Source organism: Emiliania huxleyi (genome assembly GCF_000372725.1).
Source record: "Emiliania huxleyi CCMP1516 chromosome Unknown EMIHUscaffold_154, whole genome shotgun sequence".
In the NCBI taxonomy this organism is placed as follows: Eukaryota; Haptophyta; order Isochrysidales; family Noelaerhabdaceae; genus Emiliania; species Emiliania huxleyi.
Genome location: NW_005201047.1, coordinates 3,916 through 25,633, shown reverse-complemented (window position 1 = coordinate 25,633; position 21,718 = coordinate 3,916). Strand labels below are relative to the sequence as shown.

The window sequence follows — 21,718 nt, the reverse complement described above, 5'->3', positions numbered from 1 at the left end:
CCGCCCGTTACCGATGATCGTCCTTCCGAACTCGGAGAGGGTGATGACGGTCACCTTGTCCCACAGCCCCTGCGCCACCATCTCCTTCCGGAAGTCGTCGACCGAGTTGTCGATCATCGACATTATGCCGTCGCCCGGAGAGTCCATCGACGCGTGCGCGTCGACACCCCTCGTCCCCATCCAGAAGGCCGCGCGCTGCACGCCCGTCGCGCTGCGCGCCTTGATGACGCGCGCGACGGTGCGCAGCGCCATTGCAAATGTACAGCCGCAGCCCCCGCCAACATCGCAGCAGTCGTTGAAGGTCGTCGTCGTTGTTGCCGCGTCAATCGCATCGCCGAGTGTCTCCGCGTCCTGGATCGCCCGCCCCAGCACGCGCGAGTGCGTCTCGGCGAAGATCGAGCGCGAGGGCGCGGCCGTCAGGTTCTCGATGTGGCGCCAGAGCCGCTCGTACTCCGAAAGCCGGCGGATGTCGCCTCGCCTCGAGTCGATGGCGAGCGCGAGGCTGGGCCCTCCTGTCAATGCTCGCGGCGCGGCACCAGACATGGCGTACAGCCCGGTCTTGTACGACGTGCGGCCGCTGCCGGCGCTCGCGTTGCCCTGCGCGTCGCACGCCGGGGTGTCGAGCGCGCTCATCACCTTCCCGAGTATGCCCGGCTCAAACTGGTTGTTTGAGAGCGTCTGACTGAAGTCCTGCTGTTTGTTGTGCGAGAAGAGCGCATTGGGAACGTCCCTTTTCGCTTTTATGAGGCCGAAGAACTCGTCGGGCGTAAGGTGCTCGACAAGCGCGCCGATGTTGGCGTATGCCGCGGCGTCTCCGCTCTCGTACATCGCCTTTGTCTTCACCAGCTTTGGGTGCAGTCCCATTACGTCGCACGGCTGCCGCTTCGCGCTCGCGTTTGCAGCGATCTGTTGGAGGGCGTCCTGCCTGAGCCCGACGCCGCTGTCTTCCGCTCCGGTGGTGAACAGCCCCCCGCGCGCCTGGAGGTACTCGTCGTAACCTCCGGCGGCCGCGTCGCAGAGAGAGTGCGGCATGAGCATGTTGAACGTGTCGAGGCCGCCGAAGGCTTCGATCACGATGACCGCCTTGTAATCGTCGCCGCCGAGAGGCGATGCCGGCGGCGGGCTGGCGGGCGGCGGGCTGGTGGGCGGCCAGCTGGGGGGAGGTGCGGCCGGGGGGAAGGGAGGGGCGTCCGGGGGCAATGGGCTTAATGGAGGGGGTGACGGTTGCGTGCGCTTGCAGATGGTGCTGGCCCCTCTGCAATGTCTTTCGGACGAACAGTCAATTTCATCTTCGTCCAGGTTCAGGTTGAAGTGGACGGTGTTAAAAGTGGGATGTATCCAGCACGCCTGAGGCCAGTCGTTCCAATCGTCCTCATAGTCGCCAACGGCTCTCATAAGTTGTAAGGCGCCGGCAGCGGCCTCGCACTCTTCGGAGGAGGTGATCCGCTCGTAGCCATCTGGGCATCCTTGTGCTACATAGTTTTGAGCGCCAATATCCGATTTGACAAACTGTGAGGGCGGCGGTGTCGCTTGCTGATAGACCATCAGACCCCAGCTGGCAGAGCCTTTCAGCGTGCAAGTGCTGTAGCATCTACAATTGTTGTCTCCATTGGTTGCATGCTCGAAGTATGGGTAGAATTTCCCATTATACAACGCGCACGTGCGAGAGCACTCGTCGACACTGATTTTCGCGATCCAGAGCATCTCATGATTCAAGCACTGATCGCCCGATGCCTCCCCGTATATGCTCCAAGAGGGTGGAAGAAGCGGTTGAGGCGATGTTGGCGGTGTTGTTGGCGGCGAGGACGGTGGTGGCGAGGGCGGTGTTGTTGGCGGCAAGCTGCAGAGGTATGCACACATGCAGTCGGCGAGGGCGAACTTGCTTCTCCTCGCTGCCTGCTGGGCCTGCGCCTTGAGCTCGAGTGCCACGTTTCGTCCTTCTACTCCGGCCTCTTTGCTGCGGATCCCTCAGCTGCTGCATCATCTGCCGCCGTAGGCACCCTGCTCACCGCCGTGGGGCCGCTCGCCGCCACAGCGACTGGCTCGTCGATCGGCGCTGCCCCTCTGACTATCAGCACCTTTCTCGCAGGAGCAGCGCTCATATCGATCCCGTCGGCCGCGTTGTTCCGCCATTGCGGCCGCCTCAATGGATTTTTGATCGGCTGCGGGTTATGCGTTTGTTCTGGTGCTGCTGGTGCAATTGGGCTGATCTGCAATATTCCCTCGCTGATATTTATCTCCTCCTTCCTGGCTGGACTAGCCCAGGGCCTGTCTCACTTCTATAGATTCGCGGCATTGGAGGTTTGCTCGCCATCGCAGCGACCATATGCGGTGACACTTGTCCTTTCCGGCGGCGTCATTGCAGCGGTCGCAGGGCCAAACCTGGCCCTCGCAACGAAAGAGCTTGGCCGAGTGTTTGGGGATTCGCGGCGCTACGAATTCCTCGGCGCGTTTGCCGGGATCAGCACCATCGGGGTCCTCAACGCGCTCTTCTCGGTCTGCGTCACGTTCCCAGCGTCTGCCGGCAAAACATCTGCGCCAGTCTCACAGAGCCTGCCTCGGCTGATGTGCGCGGATCCGCGATGCATCGCTGCTGTCGCCATCGCAGCACTCGCCCACACCAGCATGGTCTCTCTCATGAGCCCTCTCGTGGTGGTCATGCACGACGGCTGCGAGGCCGACGCGTATCCCATCGGCAGTTGCTGGAGCGACACGTGCCAAGCGAGCCATCCTGCCGGTTGTTGGTTGTAGCTGCCAACAGCTGTCTCTGGCGTGAGAGTAGGTACTCGAGCCTCACGTTGCAACTCCACTTTCTGGCCATGTTCGGCCCAGGGTTTGTCACGGGCCGCGTCATCTCGACGCTTGGCCCACAGCGGACCTCTTGTTGCGGCGCCTTCCTTCTGCTTATCGCAGCGGGCACGCTTGCGGCCGGAGGGGCGCTCGAAAATTTCATCGCTGGCATGACGCTGTGCGGGCTGGGTTGGAATCTGTGCTTCACTGCGGGCACATTGCTTCTCGCCTCGTGAGCTGCCCTCGACGGGTGTGCTGCTCACCACGAGCAGGGTTGAGCGGGGAGAGCACGTGTGTAGGTGCTACGAGGAGCGAGATGCTGCGCGAGTGCAGGCTCAGCCTAGCCAATGTGCCAACCCTACTTTGAAAGAAGGAGCGACCTCGGTCTCATTAGGGAGCCAACGATTTCATCATCTTCTTCTTTGCCGGCATCGGCAGCACTGGGAGCGGCTACATCAATGGGATATACGGCTGGCGCTGCGTCGCTGTCGCCGTGGCGCATGAGCCTGCCCGAGCCCGGCCGCAGCACGGCCACTCATCTGAGCTCCCCCCCCTCGTAGGGCATCATCGTCCTGGCCTTGATTCTGGCCCTGGCTCTACTCATGTGCTTGCAGCCAGCAGGTCGGGCGGCTGGCGAGGTTAATCAGGTGGCGCCCGAACCGGCCCCCGTCACGCGCGCATTTAGCGGGAGCGTGATCGACGTGGGAAGTTCGAGAGACAGTAGGGCGGTGACCGGGGGGGCTCGGGCCGGCTCACTTGTCTGATAGGCTTATGAAAAACTCAGACCGACTGTGACAGACGCGAGCCCACGAGCGACACACGAGTGGTGGGGCAAGGGGGGGCCGGGGGGCGGGCGGGCGGGGGCGGGGCGGGGGGTGCGCGGAGGGGCGAGGGAGGGGCGGGGGACAGACACGAACGGAGACCTGACGAGAAAGAAAGATATATCCTGTGCGCCTGTCACTGTGCGATTCGGGGCCCGGGTTGTGCGTTTATGTGAAAGCGCACACCATCAATCAACAGGCTCACGCAGCTCGCAGGGAGGCGCACGTGCGATTCAACCACGAATCCGCCTGGAAGACGTCAGCCCAAGCGTGCCGTCAGAAGCTGTTCATTAGACCCCCTCCCCCCCCCCCATCCCGCGCGCGAACCTCTTCCCGCCGCCTCCTCTGCGGCCTCTTCATGCGGCGCGCGGGAGCGCCCCCTCCTCCTCGAAACGGCGCAGGTAGGTGCGGAGCAGCGCCGGCGTCACCGTCGGGCAGGGGTGGCCACGCTCCGCCAGGTGGGCCATGTGTGCCTTGGAGCCCGTCGAGCCGAACGAGGGCGGAGCTGCCTTGAGAGCGCCGAGCAGCCCGCGCAGAGGGTTGGGGTGCGGCGCCGCCTCGGGCTCCGCCTCCAGCGCTGCCTGCAGCACGGACAGCCCCGGGCCCTCTCGGGCAATCTCGGGCCCTCTCGGGCAATCTCGGGCCGGTTCTCGGGCCGATCTCGGGCGATCTCGGGCCTCTTCCTCCAGCGCGGCCTGCCGCTCGGCCAGCCTATATCTCCCCATATCTCCCCATATCTGCCTGCAGCTCGGCCAGCCACGCCTCGTAGCTCGGTGCGACGGGCACGTCGAGCTCCGTGAGAAGGTCTTCGTACGGAAGCGAGGCGCCGTTGTCGAGAGTGAAGCAGGGCGTCTCGCAGCGCTCGCGAGGTGCCGCCCCGCCGGCCTCCTGAGTGGCGATGCCCCCGATGGCGCCCGCCACCCAGTCCACCGGAGACATGTCCACCCGAACGCGCATGTCTGGCAGCGGCGGAGCGAGGCCGAGCAGTCGGAAACCGACCAGGTACCGGTTGAGCGAGTCTCCAATGTTGCAGTCTCCCGTCACAGAGTGGCCGCTGATGGCGCCCGGTCGGAAGATTGAGTAGCGCGCCGGCGCGCCGGCGGAGCGGGCGGCGGCGTTGGCGTTCTCAATCAGCCGCTCGGCGACCCACTTGCCTTGCACGTACCCGTTGGCACCGTCCACCGCCGCCATCTCGATCCGTGGCGGCGCCTGCGCGTCGTGGCAGGCTCGCCGTCCGCAGACGCCGGCGGTGGAGACAAATGCGACGTGCACCGGCTTACGGTTGGCAGCCTCCAGGCCGTGCGCGAGCCGGATCGCACGAACAAGAGAGCCGACGTTCGCCTCCTTCAGGCCGGCGTACGCGGTGGCGTGGTTGACGGCGGCGGCGTTGTGGATCACCAGACGCACCGAGGCGAGGCTCGCCGCTACCACCCCATCAGAGAGCCCGAACCCTGGCAGCGTCACGTCGCCGGCCAGGCAGCGCAGCTTCGGCGAGCGAGCGGCGTCGCTCCACACTCCCCGCGCGCGCAAGGCGGCAGAGACGCGCTCAGCGGCCGCGGCGTCGGAGGCGGCGCGGGCAACGCAGACGACCGCCGGGCCTTTGTCGGCGGCGAGGAGGGAGGCGAGCAGGTGTGTGCCGAGGAAGCCCGTGGCACCGGTGAGAAGGAGGGCGTCGGCCTCGCCAAGCGGCACCGCGGGCCCGAAAGGCACTCCTCCCATCCCGGCGGCCAACTCGGGCGGCACCGCCGCCTCCGCCTCCCAGTCGTACGCCGCCGCCGCCACTGCCTCGGTCGTCTGCACGAGGTTGAGGATGGCCGCCATGGTGACGCCGCGCAGCAGCGCCTTTGGCGGCACGCCGCACCCGAACCGCTTGTTCAGGCTGCCGGCGAGGCGCGCGGCGGTGAACGAGTCCAGCTGCAGCGGCTTCGCGCCGAGGCCAGACACGTCGACGCCAAGCAGCGACCCGACGGCCGCCTCCACGGCACACATGTCGGCGGCGTTACCGTCGCCGGCGTCCGTTGTGGCGGGCGGCGCGAGCCGCGTCAGCACGCCGTCCACAAAGCTGAAGGCGGCGCCGGCGTCGGCGGCGGAGAGCTTGGGCATGCCGAGCATGGCGGCGAGCTTGACGCGCTGCACCTTGCCCGTCGGCCCTTTCGGCACCTTGTCTGCGTACACGATCGCCTCGGGGAGCCACTGCATTGAGAGCTCGCCGGTGTCGAGCCCGAAGCGATTCAGCTGTGCAAGGCTGACCTCTGCGCCGGGGTCGAGGACCGCGATGGCGACCACCGACTCACCAAGCTCCTCGTGTGGCGAGCCGAAGGCGAAGAGGCTCGACACTCCGGGGCAGCGAAGCAGCACATTGTCGATGGCGACGGGCGCAATCTTTTCGCCGCCACGGTTGACCTGCTCCTTCTTGCGGCCGGTGAGGAAGAGGTAGCCCTCCTCGTCGAGATAGCCGAGGTCGCCCGTGCGGAAGAAGCCGGATGGCGTGAAGGACTCAGCGTTGGCGTCGGGCCGGTTGTGGTAGCCCTAAGAAGGAAAGGAGTGACGTGATTGTGCCTCTCGAAGCGGGCGGTCGCGAAGGTCTGCGCCTTGGTGACGTTGCGGCCGCGCACGCTCACCTCGCCCACCTCACCGTTCGGCAGCGCCGCCTCGCCCTCCTCCGGGAGGATTGCAATCTCGACGTTGGTCCCCTTGCCCACCGAGCCCGCCTTGTGCGGCCCGCGGCTCGGCAGCGGGTTGGAGGAGATCTGGTGGGCCGCCTCTGTCATCGCATACGCCTCGAGCACCGGAGCGCCAAACTCCTTCTCGAGCGACTGCAGGACCGAAGGCGGGAGCGAGGCGGAGCAGGACCGGATGAAGCGCACCTGCGGCCGGCCCGCGGCCGCATAGCTGTCCAGCCCTTTGAGCAGAAGCTGCTGCATGGTCGGCACCGCCGTGTACCAGGTGGCGCCGCACGCCGCAATGTCGCGCCAGAAGATCTCGACGCGGAACCCGGCGCAGTTGGCCGGCAGGATGACCTCGCCGCCAGAATAGAGGGTCGAGAAGAGTGCCGACATGAGGCCGTGCACCTAAAAGAGAATCGTGCGAATCACAAGGGCGACAGCTAAGAAACACCGACATCGGCCCGGGCACATGAAAGAGCGGCATCACCAGGTAGCACTTGTCGGCGGCCGTGAGGTCGTAGGTCGCCGTGATATTTGCCTACAGGAGAAGGGCGTGCGCCTCAAAAACGAAAGTGTCAACCGGCTGTCCGCCGCCGATGAGGTTGCCGTCGTCGCGAGCATGTTTGCGTGCGAGAGCGGCACCTTGTGAGGAATCACCCGAGATCACCCGAGATCGCCCGAGATCACCCGAGATCACCCGAGATCGCCCGAAATTGCCCGAGACTGCCCGAGATTGCCCGAGATCGCCCGAGACTGCCCGAGAGCGCGTGGTGCGAGAGGGGCGCACCCCCTTCGGCTTGCCCGTCGTGCCGCTGGTGTGAAGAAACAGGGCCGTGTCTTCCGGCTGCGCCTCGGGGATCGTCACGCCGCCGTCGGCCACGGCGCATCGCGCGCGCGCAGCGACGCTCGTGCCGCTGGCCGACGTGGCGACGCCTATCCACGGCTCGAGGCGTGAGAAGAGACTCGACACAGCTCGCATCGGCGGCCACATCTCGGCTGCATCTCGGCTGCACCTCGGCTGCACCTCGGCTGCACCTCGGCTGCACCTCGGCTGCACCTCGGCTGCCTCTCGGCTGCACCTCGGCTGCCTCTCGGCTGCCTCTCGGCTGCCTCTCGGCTGCCTCTCGGCTGCCTCTCGGCTTTCTCTCGGCTGCCTCTCGGCTGCACCTCGGCAGCACCTCGGCCGCACCTCGGCCGCACCTCGGCCGCATCTCGGCTGCATCTCGGCTGCATCTCGGTTGTATCTCGGCTAGCCCTCTCCGAGCGTGGCGACGCCAACCTTGGCCGCAACCTCCTCGGCGAGAGCGTGGCCTTCGGTCGGCACGACCAGGAACTTGGACGAGATGTTGAGCATGTCGTACCTGCGTGGACACGTCAGGGAAATGTCCGCGACTGTTCCGGGAGGCGGCGCGGGCGGATTGGGGCGGTGTCGCACTCGAACTCGGCGGCAGCGTACGACGCGTTGAGCGGCGCGGCGGTGGCGCCGAGCCACGTGACGGCGAGGAAGGAGATCACCGACTCTATCTGAGGCGGGTGGAAGGCCGGGCCGAGGTGGTGTGGCGAGGCGACGGCGGCGGCGGTGGTGACAGTCTCCAGCAGCGAGGCACAGCAATGGCCGCCGCGCTGTCCGCTTGCGTTGCCGCGGCAGCAGAGTGGCCGCCAGAGCTGTGACACGCACGCGGCGAGGGAGGCGGACCTGGTTCCGGAAGCAGAGCGAGACCACGTCACCTCGCAAGACTCCGGCTCGGGCTAGCGCGACGGACACGGCTTTGACGTCGGCGCGCAGCGCGCCGCGCGTAAAGACCGGGCCCTCCGGCGTCACGCGGATGGCGGGCGCGGCGTCGTCGCCGGCCAGCAGGCGTACCAAAGTCGCCATGTGTACCCCGCGTCTGTGTCTGAGGTTCGCGGTCGAGGCGCAAGGTGCCTCTTTATCTCTTTTCCGCGCCCCCCCCCCGCAAGGCGCGCGATACACGGTCTTTATGTCCAAGCCTAAAGTCTGCCCAGGTTGTCAGGGACACAAGCCGGCGTGAACACGACTAACTGACGGATCCGCTCCTGACAGTCGCACGCGCCGCAGTCTTTGTTTGAAGTTAAAAGTCGAATCAGAGCGCCGTCGGCGCTGTCCCTCGTTTTCCTCCCACGGACCGCCCGTCCGGGACCGCTCCGGGACGCACGCCGGCGAAGCACCATCAAGCTGCTGTACGGCCCCGGCATCGCCTTCCCAGGCTTAGCTAGACTGAGAGATATTGTGGACATGAAAGATTGGTTTCTACAATATTACACTGACACTTTACCTCCCAGAGCTCGTCCCGGTCCGTCACGGCCATCCTCGGCCTCCGGAGGGCCCCCGGCCGCGGCGCGGTGCGGCGGCGTCACAAATCCGACCACAGAGCACCGGGACGCGGTCGGGCGATCTGAGGCCCAATAGGCGTATGCATTGCCCATCCAGGGCTATCACCTGGACCCATCAACAGGCGCCTGCGGCGCCGTGCTCAGGAGCTGCTCCAACCTGTTCACACTTTCATAGTGGACAGTATTTAAAATGAATCTGGGGCACGGGACGCGGCTTTTTCTTTGAGCAATGGATGTTAAAACACACAAAATTCACATTGCCGCATCTTCTTCGGGCCAGCTCTCCGCCCTGGTCGACGAATCGCGCCCGCCCGCACCCGCGGTCTCTCTATCGTTCGTACTCGGCTCATTTTGATAATCGTACACGGCTCGCCTTCCCCTTCCGCCGGAAATCCTTGTTCCTTCGCCGCGGCGCCGGAGCCCGGAGGACGCCACCGTCGCCCCTAGACTCCGAGGCTTCGTCACGTGCCAAAAGGCCGGCTGCAAGAAGATCATGTGCGCGACCGTGCGGGCGGCAAAGCGCCACTTCCAGCGCCACGGCACCGCCTCGGACTCGCCCCTCCTTCGCTGGGTCCAGGGCAAGATCGGGGACATCAACGACGAGGCGAAAAACAACATTGCGGCCCGCATCCAGGCAGAGATCGAGGAGCGCCGCGCCGGCCGCTAGGATGGACGGAGAGGAGGACCGACGAGATGGAGGGTGGAAGGCGAAGAGCGCGAACAGGCGCAGGAGGCGAATGGGGACAGGAGACGGGACCATGCCTGAGAGAGAGGGGGGGAGTGAGGAAGCGGAAATCGGTGGGAGCCAGCGGAAAACGACAGGAATCGGAATGCATGGTGCGTAAGGAATGCAGTAAGAAAGCCTTAAGAAAGATTATAAAACACCCCGACGAACCCCGGCCGCCGAGACGCGATAGAGCGACAGGGAGCAGGGCGGTGCAAGCACAAATCGACATTATACAGCGCCACGGAGGGTACGTGATTTTCATCTTCACGGAGGGGCATGCGGGCAACGCGCCCAATTCCATGGCGGACGCGGCGGCAAAGGCACACCTGCGGAGCAGGGTAACGAGCGCGTACGAGATGGACCTAGCACGACACGTGACGAACAGGGCATGCATCTACATGCATGAGGAGGAGGGGCAGGCGCCGGAGATCCGAGACAGGAGGCTGTATCAAGAAGCGAAGGAGAAAATTGGGCGGTGGGTACGAAAGCGGCTGGACGGCGGGCACGCAGCGCGAAAGGGAGGAGACGACAACGTGTGGAGGACGGTAATCAAGGCGACGGGGACGATATCAGGCGACACGAGATACGAGGGAGACAGAGAACGGGGTCCAAAATCGACCCAGCGCCAGCCCGAGGCCTGCGGGGAGATACGGTTAGGGCTTGGGTGTGGGGGGTTGCGGGGGTGGGGCGGGGCGGGGCAGCGCAGGCAGGAGAGAGGGGAGGGGCGGCGAGGGTGAGGAGGATCAGTGCTGGAATAGGGGGGGGGGGCTAGGGTTACGGGGTGGGGTGGGGTAGGAGCGAACGTGTGAGACTAGAGCAGGCTTGCTCCGCCTCTAGCAATCTCGTCGCCGGCCGCAAGGCACGGACGAGACCGTGTGTGGGGTCTTGTGAGGCGTCTATGGACGCTCTCCTCTCGGGCTACCCGCCAGCGGCTAGCCCTAACTCGCACTCATCTGGGTGACGGACAATTCATTGGATGAGCATCAGCGAGCAGAGGTGCGTGTGCTGAATCTAGATCGCACGCCGTGGCATATGACTTGGGTAGGCGTGCGACCGCAGCGCGCCCGCCCAAGGCTCGACCGGGCGCGCGTGTCAGCCAGAAGTTTGCCAGTAGCTTGTTTTGTCGTACGACTTGGCCGCGATTTTCTTTTTCTCGCGATGTCCACCTCGCCGCGCCGCCGCTCGCGCCGCCTCGCCTCCGCCTCCGCCGCCGCTCCCTCGCCAGAAACGCCGCCGCCCGCCCGCCTCCTCGACCTCCCCACGGAGCTCCTCGTGCGCGCCATCTCTCGCCTCGACGGCCCCCTCGACATCGCTCGCGTCGCGGCCGTCTCGCTGCTCTTCCACGCCTCGCTTGCGGTGGAGGCCATCCGCTTGTGGGCGCAAGAGCGCGGCTTCGAGCTGCCGGCGCTGCCGGAGGGCGAGGGCTGCGCCGTGCGGTGGCTGTGCTATTCGGCACTGCTGTGCGAGGCCAACCCGCCGGCGAGGGCGGCCGCAGGCTTGTGGCACAGCCTCTTCATCGACGGCGAGGGGCGGCTCTTGTCGTGCGGCAAGGCTGAGAGCTGGACGCCGGGACTGCTCGGTCACGGCGAGGGCGTGCCGCGGCTCAACACGCCGACGCGCCTTACTTCGGCGCTGGGCGCCGAGCGTGCAGTGAGCGTGTCGGCTGGAGACAACCAAAGCCTCGCCCTCACCGTCAGTGGGGCTATCTGGAGCTGGGGCCAGGGAGGCTTTGGCGCGCTGGGCCACGGCGACCGGCAGAGCCAGTGCGAGCCGATGAAGGTTGAGGCTTTTGATCAGCACGTCGTCGCTGTCTCGGCTGGAGGGTCGCACAGCCTCGCCCTCGCCGCCGACGGCGGCGTCTGGAGCTGGGGCGATGGAGACGAAGGTCGGCTGGGCCACGGCGACACGCAGCACCAGCTGCTGCCCAAGAAGATCGAGGCCTTGGCTGGGCAGCGCGTCGTCGCTGTGTCGGCTGGAGGCCACCACAGCCTTGCACTCACCGCCAATGGCGCTCTCTGGAGCTGGGGCCAGGGAGCCTATGGCAAGTTGGGCCACGGCGACAGGCAGGACCAGCTGCTTCCCAAGAAGGTCGAGGGCTTTGCTGAGCAGCGCGTCATCGCAGTCTCGGCTGGAGACCAGCACAGCCTCGCCCTCACCGCCGACGGCAGCGTCTGGAGCTGGGGCCAGGGAGGCTCTGGCCGGTTAGGCCACGGCGACCTGCAGCGCCAGCTGCTGCCGAAGAAGGTCGAGGCCTTTGCTGAGCAGCGCGTCGTCGCTGTATCGGCTGGGGCTATGCACAGCCTCGCCCTCACCGCCGACGGCGCCGTCTGGAGCTGGGGCGATGGAATCTTCGGCAGGCTGGGCCACGGCGACCAGCAGAACCAGCTGCTGCCCAAGAAGGTCGAGGCGTTGGCGGGGCGGCGCGTCGTCGCTGTGTCGGCTGGAGGCAGCCACAGCCTCGCCATCACCGCCGACGCCGCTGTCTTTACCTGGGGCAAGGGTGAATACGGCTGCCTAGGCCACGGCGACCACCAGCAGAACCAGCTGCTGCCCAAGAAGGTCGAGGCGTTGGCGGGGCGGCGCGTCGTCGCTGTGTCGGCTGGAGGCAGCCACGGCCTCGCCATCACCGCCGACGCCGCTGTCTTTACCTGGGGCAAGGGTGAATACGGCTGCCTAGGCCACGGAGAGGACCTGTCGAACCAGCTGCTGCCCAAGAAGGTCGAGGCGTGGGTCTGAACAAGCGGGCCGTTCCGAAGCGCGCAAGTCTTTGTTGACGACGCGTGTTGAGTCTCGCCACGCAGAGTTACCCCGCGTCACGCCCCCGGGCGCGTTTCGTTGTGTCATCTTCATTCCCCACTCCGCCACTTCTGATTGAGTGTGTTTATCTGATTGTTGGGCTCCGTTTGGCGCACGATTCAGAGATGTTAGACGTGCACCGACAGACACACCAAATGTCGCCCATGCCCCTTCCCGGTATTTTTTCTTTTTTCCTCGCAACGCTACAAGACGCGCTATGTTTTCTTTTTTCGCGATTTTTTTTCGTGTGTATCGCTATCTCGGAGCCTCGCAATGGCACATGGTACACTTGGGAACGCGCCGACCTGCCCTACTCCTCAAGCAATGTGCAGCTGTCAGTCGCGCGAGGGCTAGCCCGCCGTGAGGTCGACACGCGGACCCACGCGACCGCGACACAGAGAACGACTGCCGAAATGAGCAGGCCAAGGCGAACAGCCAGCCATGGCAAACCTGCCTGCAGACAGTCTGCATCTATGCCAGATACATCGTCTTCATTGCAAGCACGAGGGTCTGCAAACAGCAAGATTGCAATGTGGTTAAAAAATGGGCGACCCCCGCTTGGCACGAAGAGCAGCCACACCCGCAAAATGGCCGTGGGGTCGTGCAAAAAGGCTGGAAAAAGGTAATGGTCCAAGGGATTGAGCCACAGACATGCGAAGAGGAATGTCATTGTGCAGTACGCGTCGCCAGCCACATACACGAGCTGTGCGAAGACGGAGCCGACCGACCGCTGGCGCAGGAGCGGCCAAATGCCTGCCATGACAAGGCAGCAGAGGAAGATGCATCCTTGAAAAGCTATCAGCAGGCTCTCGCACTGAAGTGGGGCCTTGATCTGCAAATTCAAGGAATGGGAGCGAACTAATCCCTCGAGAGGCTTAAAGGTGACCATGAAAGACTCAGGCTCGAGGTTGACGGCGACCACGGCTAGCCCGAGCACCGCCGCATACAGCCGGTTGAACAGCCACATCAAGAAGCGATGCGGGTCCCGCGCGTTACGCGATTCCTCTGCGATGAGAGCCTCGATTGCTTCACTCACCTCCTCGCGCTGCTCAACAGGCAGGAGAAACTGTGCGAGGATGTCGTCAACGAAGGTGGCAAATGTGATTGCGATGCCGTCGAGCAGGAACTCCGTGCATGTGTTGTCGTTGAAGAGAAGAGCGCACGTTGCTCTGGCGAGGCAGTACGGCAGGCGAAACATGCGCATCCGATGGTGAACCCAGGCCAAGCAGCGCATCCACAGGGGAAGCTCCCCTCCCATAGCGCGGTGGCGGAGCAGCCGCTTCTCCAGTGCAGCCTCGTCCCAGTCGGGGTAGAAGCAACAGACTCGCCGCCACAGTCGACGCCGACCGCCCATTCCCCCCTCCTCGTCCCCCCCTCGAATCCTCCGGACCCCGACAAGCCGCCCGACGTTGGGCCTCTGCCCCGCACGCCCCCGCCCCTTCTGCCCCTCGCTCACACCCCGGCCCGACACGCACATACAAGACAAACCCGGCGTCCTGCTCTCAAAAGAAAAGAAAAAATGGGAAGGAGGAGACCAGCGGGGGAGACTCCCCGCCTATGCAACACCCCAGAGAGGGGCTGCCATCGCCGAAGCTGTGCCTAAGCATAACTCCCAAACCCGCAGCGGCCCGGGGGGCCTTGGGGGCAGCCTGCCGGACCGCCGCTACACGGGGCTAGGCACCAGAAGATTAGTGGAATTGATGAATTGGGCCGTTGTCCGTGCCTCCCCTCTATACGTCAGAGTGGGACCTACGCCGCGCCGGGTAAGGGGCGCGCCCGGTCCTCGACGGAGCCGCGCGCCCCAAACGACCCAGGCGGCGAGTAGTCGTCCTCGAACCTTCGTCATGTAGTCGCCCATAGTTAGCGCCCGTCCGTCCCCACCTCCGTCGCCGCGCAAATGAAAAAGAAAAAGAAAATAAACGAAAAGAAAAACGAACCCAAATCCATCGCGTAAACGGCGTCACAAAGCCCGCCGGTTTTGATCGACAAACGTGAGATTGACCGCCGTCGACCAGAGATATCTCTCCACCATGGGCTGCGCCGGGTCGACTCTGCGGTCGGGCGCGTCATTTGAGGACAGCCGCCTCGCGGCGATTGAGGATAGTCGCTTCCATGAGGTGGGCCATCACGCCCAGTTTGAGGACAGCCGCCTCGCGGCGATTGAGGATAGTCGCTTCCATGAGGTGGGCCATCACGCCCAGTTTGACGAAGGCGGTCGCTTCAAGCAGCTGCCGCCCGCCAATGATGATGCCAAGCTGCTCGTTGCCGATCACCCCTCACTGGGCGTGATACGGCTCGACTACGACTACCCGCCCGCCCTCGGTGACGTTGATCACCCGGGCTCCTTCTACTACGACGTGTTCTATCGTGTCGTGCCCGGCCTGACCTTTGAGTTATGCCAGAGTGGCGAGTTGCCGGACGACGTCAAGCAGCGTTTCATTGACGCCATCACGTGGCTCGACGAGCAGGGTGTGGCTGGCATCACAGGCGACTGCGGCTTCTTCATGTACTTTCAGGCCCTCGCACGGTCCGTCACCAGCAAGCCCGTCTTCATGTCGTCGCTCTGCCAGCTGCCCGCCGTTGTATGTGCCTACGCCGCCGACGAGCATATCGCGCTCTTCACCGCCAACGGCGAGTCGCTCAAGCCCATGCGTGAGCTCATCAAGAAGGAGTGCGGCGTGGACCCGGACGACACGCGCTTCGTCATCGTCGGCTGCGAGGACGTGCCTGGCTTCGAGGCAGTCGCGAATGGTGACCGCGTCGATGTCGACTCCGTCTTGCCGCACCTCGTCCGCCTGGCAGAGGACACCGTTGCCAAACATGCGGGCACGGCCAAGCCGATCCGCGCCATCCTGTTTGAGTGCACGGAGCTTCCGCCCTACTCGGACGCCGTGCGCGCGGCGACCCGGCTGCCCGTCTTCGATAGCATCACGTGCTGCAACTCCATGCTCGCGTCGCTCATGGACAACCCGCGCTTCGGTGTCAACAACTGGCACCTCTCCTGGGACGGCGCGCACACCGCTCACCGCTTCGGCGACAACGTGCCGCCGCATCTGAAGGGCAAACTCGTCAACAGGGAGCACCCCGAGAACGTCGCAAGGTGGAACGCGAGTCTCGCGGAGCGGTCGTCGTTTTCTAGCGCTCAGCAAGAAAGCATCGGGCGAGGATCGCGCGAGCTGTGACCCGTGTCGCTCTGTCTATCTGTCTCGGGTCAGTCATTGTCTCTGGTGCTGGGGGGGGTCGGGACCCCCCCCTAGCAGCAGAGCTCTGGTGACCCCCCCCCCCCCCAGCAGCAGAGCTCTGGTGCTGGGGGGTGCTGGCAAGTGGCAGCTCTGTGTACGGAGTTACAGACAGCTCTGGAGCGATTGTTCTTCGCCGGCTTGCGCCGCCCAAACGCCAAAGTCGTCGGCAAGGTGCTGCATATACGCAATACGCTCTACTGTGTACGGATCCGGCGTGAAAGAGCTATCGACATTGACGTTGACCCAGCCGATTCCACCGATGTCGACGTCATTACCTCCGCGGCTACCGCGCTTTCGCTCGACGACACCGTGGAGAATCGCACCGAGGACCTTGCCGAGGCGATAGGCCGAATCACTTTGGGCCCCGCCCCCGCCCCCACCCCTCGGGGTGGGGGCACCCGCCCCTGTCGGGCACCGCTTGCGGCGCCTGGCAGGGGCACCCCCTGGGTGGGGGCCGGCGATTCCTATGCCGGCTCTCCGCCACAACCCCCGCCGGGAGGGAATCCCTGCTCACAGAAAAGGGCTTCGAGCCCTGTCTCGCGCACGCCCCTGGCGGGCGCCGCGGACCAGTTCCGCGAGCGCTCGTCAGCGGGTGGTGTGCGGTTCTTGCCGTAGTTCCTCTTCGGTCGCCTAGCCCCGGCGCCGTCTGGCGGACGCCTGCGTGTCACGAGTGCGAGCCGCTCGCGATTCGTACGCCCGCTTGCGGGTTCGAGTGGCGGGCTATCCCGCTTGCGGGATGGCTTAGCGGGTTCGAGCCGTCACACATTGGCTGCCGGGGTGTGCCGAGGGGGGGCTGGGTGGGCGGTAAGCCGTCATTGCCCGGCGCTGCTTGCAGCGCTCTGGGTGGTAGTGGCGGCGCTCCAAGAGTGGTGCTCTTGGGAAGAGGTTCCTCCTTTCCGCTCCCCCCCCGCAAGGCGCGAGACACACACATGTACATGAAATGGCAAAATGCAAATGGCTCGAGGGCGCGAGCTGCATGGCTTCCACCACGTCACTGCCCGCCATTGCGGCGACGCGTCGCGGCGGACCTGACAGTTTTGCCGGCGGGGCGACGGGCGGCGGCGGCGTGCGCGCGCGCGCGCGCGCGCGCGCGTGCGCGTTTTCGAAAAAGAACTCTTAAAACACAAGCCTCTCTCACAGCACACACACTGGCACGACAAGGGCGCAGACTGGCGCGGACTGGCACACACACCGGCTCACCACCGGATCCGCCTAAGCGACTCCGTTAAGAACGGCAATGCACTCCGCACCACATGCACAATGCCGCTCTCCCCGCACGCTAGCTCGTTCACCGTCTGCCACGCCACAGCGGTGTGGAGGACGACAGACAGACGCTGCATCTGCAGGCCGTGCCAGTTCTTGGTTGTCCATGTGACCTCGTCCAGGTGCTGAGCATGCGAAAGTTTATTGCTCAGCTGGTTCGCCGCCTCCCTCAGGGTGCTGCGGACCTCCTTTCAAAAGCCTCCGAAGCTCTCGAAGTCGAACAAACGCAGATCGCAATCCTGCTCCCCGCGCAAAGCGGTAATCGCCATCCAGCTGCTTGAGCGGCCCCTCGGGGGCATCCGCATCCTCCCCCTCCCCCTCCCCTACCTCCTCCGCCTCCGCCACCCTCCTCCTCCTCGTCCTCCTCCTCCGCCACCGCCGCTGCCGTCGCTCCCGACAGCGAGTACTTGCCGCGCCCTTTGACCAGATTGAGCAGCCCGGGCTCCGTGTTGCCGAAGCGAACATATGCCCCCTTCCAGCCGAGCTCTCCGTCGCCGGCCGCGTCCTTGCCCTTGCTCGCTCAAGCGAGCTCGTGAGCTTGAAATCGGCAACAAGGCGCCTGTGCCCCCTGCCGACGTTTGCCGCCGCCACGTCAGGTTGTTTGGGATTACTGTAACTGAGGTGTGCAGTCGGCTCCATCTCGATGATCAACACATGCTCCACGCCGAGCGGAGGGTCTTGACCAGTCGTTTGAGTAGGAATTTGTGTCTTGTAGCATGTTTCGACCGAGGGTTAACCATCACGGCGTCGCCGAGGACGTCGTGCAGCCGGCCGCTGGGTGCCCTCTTGCCTCCCTCCCTCTCTCCCTCCCTCCCTCCCTCCCCCCGCACCCCCCTCCCTCCCACCCACTCTTTCCTACGCGAAGAGAGCGCGTTTAGCCGCCCCGTGTTTAGCCGCTCTCTCCCAACCAGTCGACGCCGGCTCTCAGTGAGTAAATCTAAAGTTTTGCTTTGGTGGGCCCCAAGTAAACTTGTAGCGGTCTTGCTCGTCAAAGACGGTGCATCCTCGAGTAAATTTGTACTTGCCGTGCTCGTCATATATGTCCTTCCGTCCCTCTGTTTGAATGCACTTTCTCTCCTCTCGTTGTTTCTCTTCCTCCTTCCCCTTGTCACTCTTCTCTCCAGCCTGCTGCATCGCTGACGAACCAAACAAACTTACAAACTTAAGTTTGTCCAGTGTCGGAAATGGGGAAACCACCCTCCCTCCCCTGCAACACCCTCCCTCCCTCCCTCCCCCCGCACCCCCCTCCCTCCCTCCCACCCTTTCCTGTGCGAAGAGAGCGCGTTTAGCCGCCCCGGGGCCCAAAAATCGAAGGTGTGAGACTCACGAGACCGCTCCGGTGTGCTTTGCCCGGCCACCTCGAGTAGCGGTCTGGTCATGCACGATGGAGAGTGACGGCGAGGCATGGTGGGAGCTCGACATGGACGAGGTGGGCCTCGGCACCGACGGCGTGCCGCTCCAGAGCCTCGAGGCGGCTGTGGTGCCGCCGCCGCGCTGGCCATTCAACCAGGCGAGTGGCTACGGCGCGCCGCTCGACTGCGCCGCGCGCTGCCGCGGTGGCGACCACGCGAGCGTGTGCGCGCTGCTCGCGCACTCGCCACGCCTGCTGGTGGCGCTCGGGCCGTGTGGACTGCTCAGCCTCGCGTCACGGCTGCTGCGGCAGTTGGTGGTGTACGATGTTCCCGGCATGCCGCTCGTGCGCGTTGGCGCCGCGCCGCGCCGAGTCGAGCGTGGTTCCGCGACGCGCTACTTTGGCGACGGCGGGTACGTGATGGTATCGCCGCGCGGCTGCGAGGTTTGCTACTCGTACGGCGTCTCGCAGGAGGTGAGCTTCGACGCCGAGCTGGTGACGCAGCATGGGTTGAGGCTGGTGCGCCAATTCGATATGACGCTCGGCGGTGCCTACACGCCGCCGCTGCCGCAGTTCACCTTCTACGACGAGGGCCTCGGTGCGTCGCGCGACGCCGCGGCGCGCCTCGACACGCTCGAGAGCCACGTGCGCCGCTTCGGCGAGCTCGACGTGCGAAAGGTCCTGCAGTGCGACGTGGAGGGCGCAGAGTGGGAGGCGCTGTGGGCGTGCCCGGGCGCCGTGCTCGATTCATTCGATCACCTGGTCATCGAGTTTCACGGGCTGGATGAGCTGGCCTCCATGGGCTTCCACGCGGCGCTGCTCGAGAAGCTCAATGTTCACTTCGTCGTCGTGCACGTCCACGTCAACAACCACGGGCTCGACGTTGATGCTGACGCCGCCGCGCAAAAGTTCACCGAAGTGCTCGGCACGCTCGTGCCACGCACGCTCGAGGTGAGCTACCTCAGTCGCCGCCTCGTCCCCGATGCCGCGCGCGTTGCGAGGGCGGCCAAGGCGTTCCCGACGCCGCTTGACTATCCAAATGTGCACGCGCCGGACGTGATGCTCAACGTGTGGCCGTGGGCCCTCCCGGCCGCCGCCCAAACGTGAAAAGCGCACCACTAAACGCCCAAAGGCATTTCACGACTTGTCTGTGGTCTAGTGCCAGGTTCCAGGTAACCTAAAAGCACGCTACACACACAATCACATCCGTGGATCCGCGTGCTCTGCGTATACGGCTTTTAGCCGGTAGACTCTACACATACAGTATACATCCGACCAATATCTAGACGTACGATTCGTCGTACGTCTTATTTAAATAGAGTACCGATCCCAATACCAATACCGCAGCACACACATTTAAGATTTAAAACCACGCGGAGCACAGAGCGCGCAACAGACAGGAGAGCGGCCCCCTCAGCCTCACCAGCAGCGGGGAGCACGGTCGGAAGGGCGCTTCTGTCGCTTTCGGCAACACCGAGGCTTTCTATCGGAACATGGTCGTGGGGCATGGGCCCTACTGCGAGGAGGGAGAGGGAGGCAAGGGGGAGGGAGAGGGGGGGGACGGGGGAGGGGAGTGTGAGGCGGGTACGGGGGCGAGCGGGCATGGAGGGGGAGAGGAAGAGCAAGGGCGAGAGGGGGCAGGGGACGGGTCAATGGCATACTAGGGGGGGCAGGGTGGCGGGCGGCGATCGCCGCATACCGTCCTATGGCGGCGAGTACCGCGCTACGCCAGGGAGGACAAGGACGTCGACGTGCAGCTGCAGCTGCTGTTCGAGTCGTTCGGTGGGTTCGGGAAGGGGGTCGGCGAGATCCTCCGGAAGGCGGCGGACGTGCTACAGAACAAGCTGACGCGGGCCCAGTACCTCGATGAGGTGACTTGGACCACTAAGAATTGGCTGGGGCTGCAGAAGCAGCGTATCTCAGTCGTTCTTCACACGGCAATCGCGGAGCAGGTTGTGAACGAGCTTGCCTGTGGCGGGGGTGGGCGGGTGCACGGAGCTAAGTGCCTCGCCACCCTCGCAGGAGTCGCTTAGGCGGCTCCCGTGGTGTACCTGTGTTAGTGCCAGTGCGCGCCAGTCCCGTGCCCAGTGTTGTAGGTATATGTCCCCTCCACAGCATCGTGGGCGTTTGAGCGTGAGTATGTATGTATGTAGAAAGATGAACAACAGTCAGGCTCGGACTGGACACCAACGCGGTATGGGTGGACGCGGGACAGATGATGACGACACGCACGAGCGACTCACAGACACAAACAAGCTCACAAGACACACAGCCAGCTGGCTGCCACACACCCTGAGTTGGCGTACACATAACTCAAGGCCGCGCCCCCCCCCTGTCGCCTCCCCCAGCCAAGTTGCCGAAGGAACAAACAAGGGCACAACAACACAACAGACGACAGGGGCGAGCGCGTGAGGCTGGAGCAGTCTTGCTCGTCCTCTAGCAATCTCCGCCGACCGCGAGGCCGGACTAGACCGTGTGTGGGGTCATGTGAGGTGTCTCTGGTCCCTCTCCTCAGGGGCTAGCCGCCAGCCGCTAGCCCTATCTCGCACTCACTGGCGGTGACAATTCTATGGGTGAGCGTATGCGAGTAGAGGCGCGTGAGCCGATTCTTGATCGCATGCCATTGGCATATAACTTGGCTTGGCGTGCGACCTCAGCGCGCCCGCCGTCAGCTCGACGGGGCGCGCATGTCAGCGAGAGGTTTGCCGGTATTGATTGATTGATGCCGGTAGAGGTGGGTTCATGCCACACCATACCCCGCAAAAAGTCCGAACCCAGGGCTGGCTCAGGCTTCTCTCTAGATCTCTCCTGTTGCTGCACCTCTCTCTCGACAGATGAACGGCACGAATTGCCCGCCTGCGGCCGGCAAACTGCTCGTGGACGGACAGGACGCGCGGACGAAGCAGGAGATCCTCCAGATGATCGTCCAGTACCTGCACGACGAGGGCTACACTGCGGCGGTGAGCCTGCGCGCCTCTCCCGCCCCAAGCCTCCGAGGCTTGCAATTCCTGAGGCTGTCCCACGCCTCGACCGCTGCTCCGCTCGCCGCCACGCCGGTGCCACGCCACGAGCACGCCCACGACGCGTCCACGACGCGTCCTTTGCCAAACCGCGGTAGGTCGCGACGGTGCAGGACGAGGCCAACGTGCGCTCGCTCGATGCGCAGCGCGCGCGGACGGCGGTGCGGCGGCTCCGGCGCGCGGTGCTCGACGGCGATTGGCCCGAGATGGAGAAGCTCGTGCCCCGTGCCATCGCCGGCACGTGCGAGCAGAAGGCCTGCCTAGACGCCGTGCACCGGCTGCAGCTCCCAGTTGGTTCCTGACAGAATGGCGGTGCATGGAAGGTGTTCCTGTACGCCGCGTACCGGCTGCAGTTTCTCGAGCTGCTGGACGGAGGCGAGCAGCACAAGGCGTTCACGCAGCTGACGAAGCGGCTCAAGCCACTCGAGAGCTGCGCGCCGTCGCCCGCAGAGTTCCGGGACCTCTGCTACCTCCTCACCTGCTCTGTGAACGGCGTCTATTCACACCTCCAGCTGTGAACAGGTTCCGCGACCTCTGCTACCTCCTCACCTGCCGCTCCGTGCACGAGGTGTGGGCAGACGCCGGGCGCGGCGTGCGCGGGATGTCGCGAGTCCTGACTGCTGACTGAGAAACCAGGTGGTGCGGGACTGGGAGGGGGCGGCGGCGGCGCGCGAGTCACTGCTGCAGCAG

General features: G+C 64.8%; 6 protein-coding genes across 6 annotated transcripts in view; 4 read left to right on the top strand and 2 right to left on the bottom strand.

The window, feature by feature from the left end:
- EMIHUDRAFT_111563 (hypothetical protein) overlaps positions 1–1,395 on the bottom strand; it is a gene marked incomplete at both ends in the record, with an annotated part of 4,975 nt that extends 3,580 nt beyond the window's left edge. The window contains one exon of the mRNA XM_005786110.1: positions 12–1,395. Within this exon, the coding sequence (XP_005786167.1) occupies positions 12–1,395 (1,384 nt within the window). The remainder of the gene's footprint in view (positions 1–11) is intronic.
- A 463-nt stretch (positions 1,396–1,858) lies between these two features.
- EMIHUDRAFT_229213 (hypothetical protein) lies at positions 1,859–3,585 on the top strand (the record flags this gene model as incomplete). Its single annotated transcript, XM_005786109.1, has 7 exons — positions 1,859–1,922; positions 1,997–2,714; positions 2,783–3,022; positions 3,100–3,139; positions 3,185–3,277; positions 3,351–3,394; positions 3,558–3,585. 7 exons carry the CDS (start codon positions 1,859–1,861, stop codon positions 3,583–3,585), a joined length of 1,227 nt encoding a protein of 408 aa, XP_005786166.1.
- A 2,126-nt stretch (positions 3,586–5,711) lies between these two features.
- Positions 5,712–7,256, bottom strand: EMIHUDRAFT_71614 (hypothetical protein; the record flags this gene model as incomplete). The annotated part of the gene is made up of 4 exons (XM_005786108.1): positions 5,712–6,140; positions 6,212–6,682; positions 6,747–6,815; positions 7,032–7,256. Coding segments are annotated over 4 exons (1,194 nt in total), but the record flags the coding sequence as incomplete, so codon positions are not given.
- Positions 7,257–14,182: 6,926 nt separating this feature from the next.
- EMIHUDRAFT_111561 (hypothetical protein) lies at positions 14,183–15,334 on the top strand (the record flags this gene model as incomplete). The annotated part of the gene is made up of 1 exon (XM_005786107.1): positions 14,183–15,334. One exon carries the CDS (start codon positions 14,183–14,185, stop codon positions 15,332–15,334), a length of 1,152 nt encoding a protein of 383 aa, XP_005786164.1.
- A 2,707-nt stretch (positions 15,335–18,041) lies between these two features.
- EMIHUDRAFT_229207 (hypothetical protein) lies at positions 18,042–20,041 on the top strand (the record flags this gene model as incomplete). The annotated part of the gene is made up of 3 exons (XM_005786106.1): positions 18,042–19,076; positions 19,409–19,504; positions 19,682–20,041. The coding sequence occupies 3 exons, from the start codon at positions 18,042–18,044 to the stop codon at positions 20,039–20,041; spliced, it is 1,491 nt and encodes a 496-aa protein (XP_005786163.1).
- An 801-nt stretch (positions 20,042–20,842) lies between these two features.
- EMIHUDRAFT_229206 (hypothetical protein) lies at positions 20,843–21,656 on the top strand (the record flags this gene model as incomplete). Its single annotated transcript, XM_005786105.1, has 4 exons — positions 20,843–21,064; positions 21,142–21,297; positions 21,382–21,479; positions 21,551–21,656. The coding sequence occupies 4 exons, from the start codon at positions 20,843–20,845 to the stop codon at positions 21,654–21,656; spliced, it is 582 nt and encodes a 193-aa protein (XP_005786162.1).
- Positions 21,657–21,718: the final 62 nt, after the last annotated feature.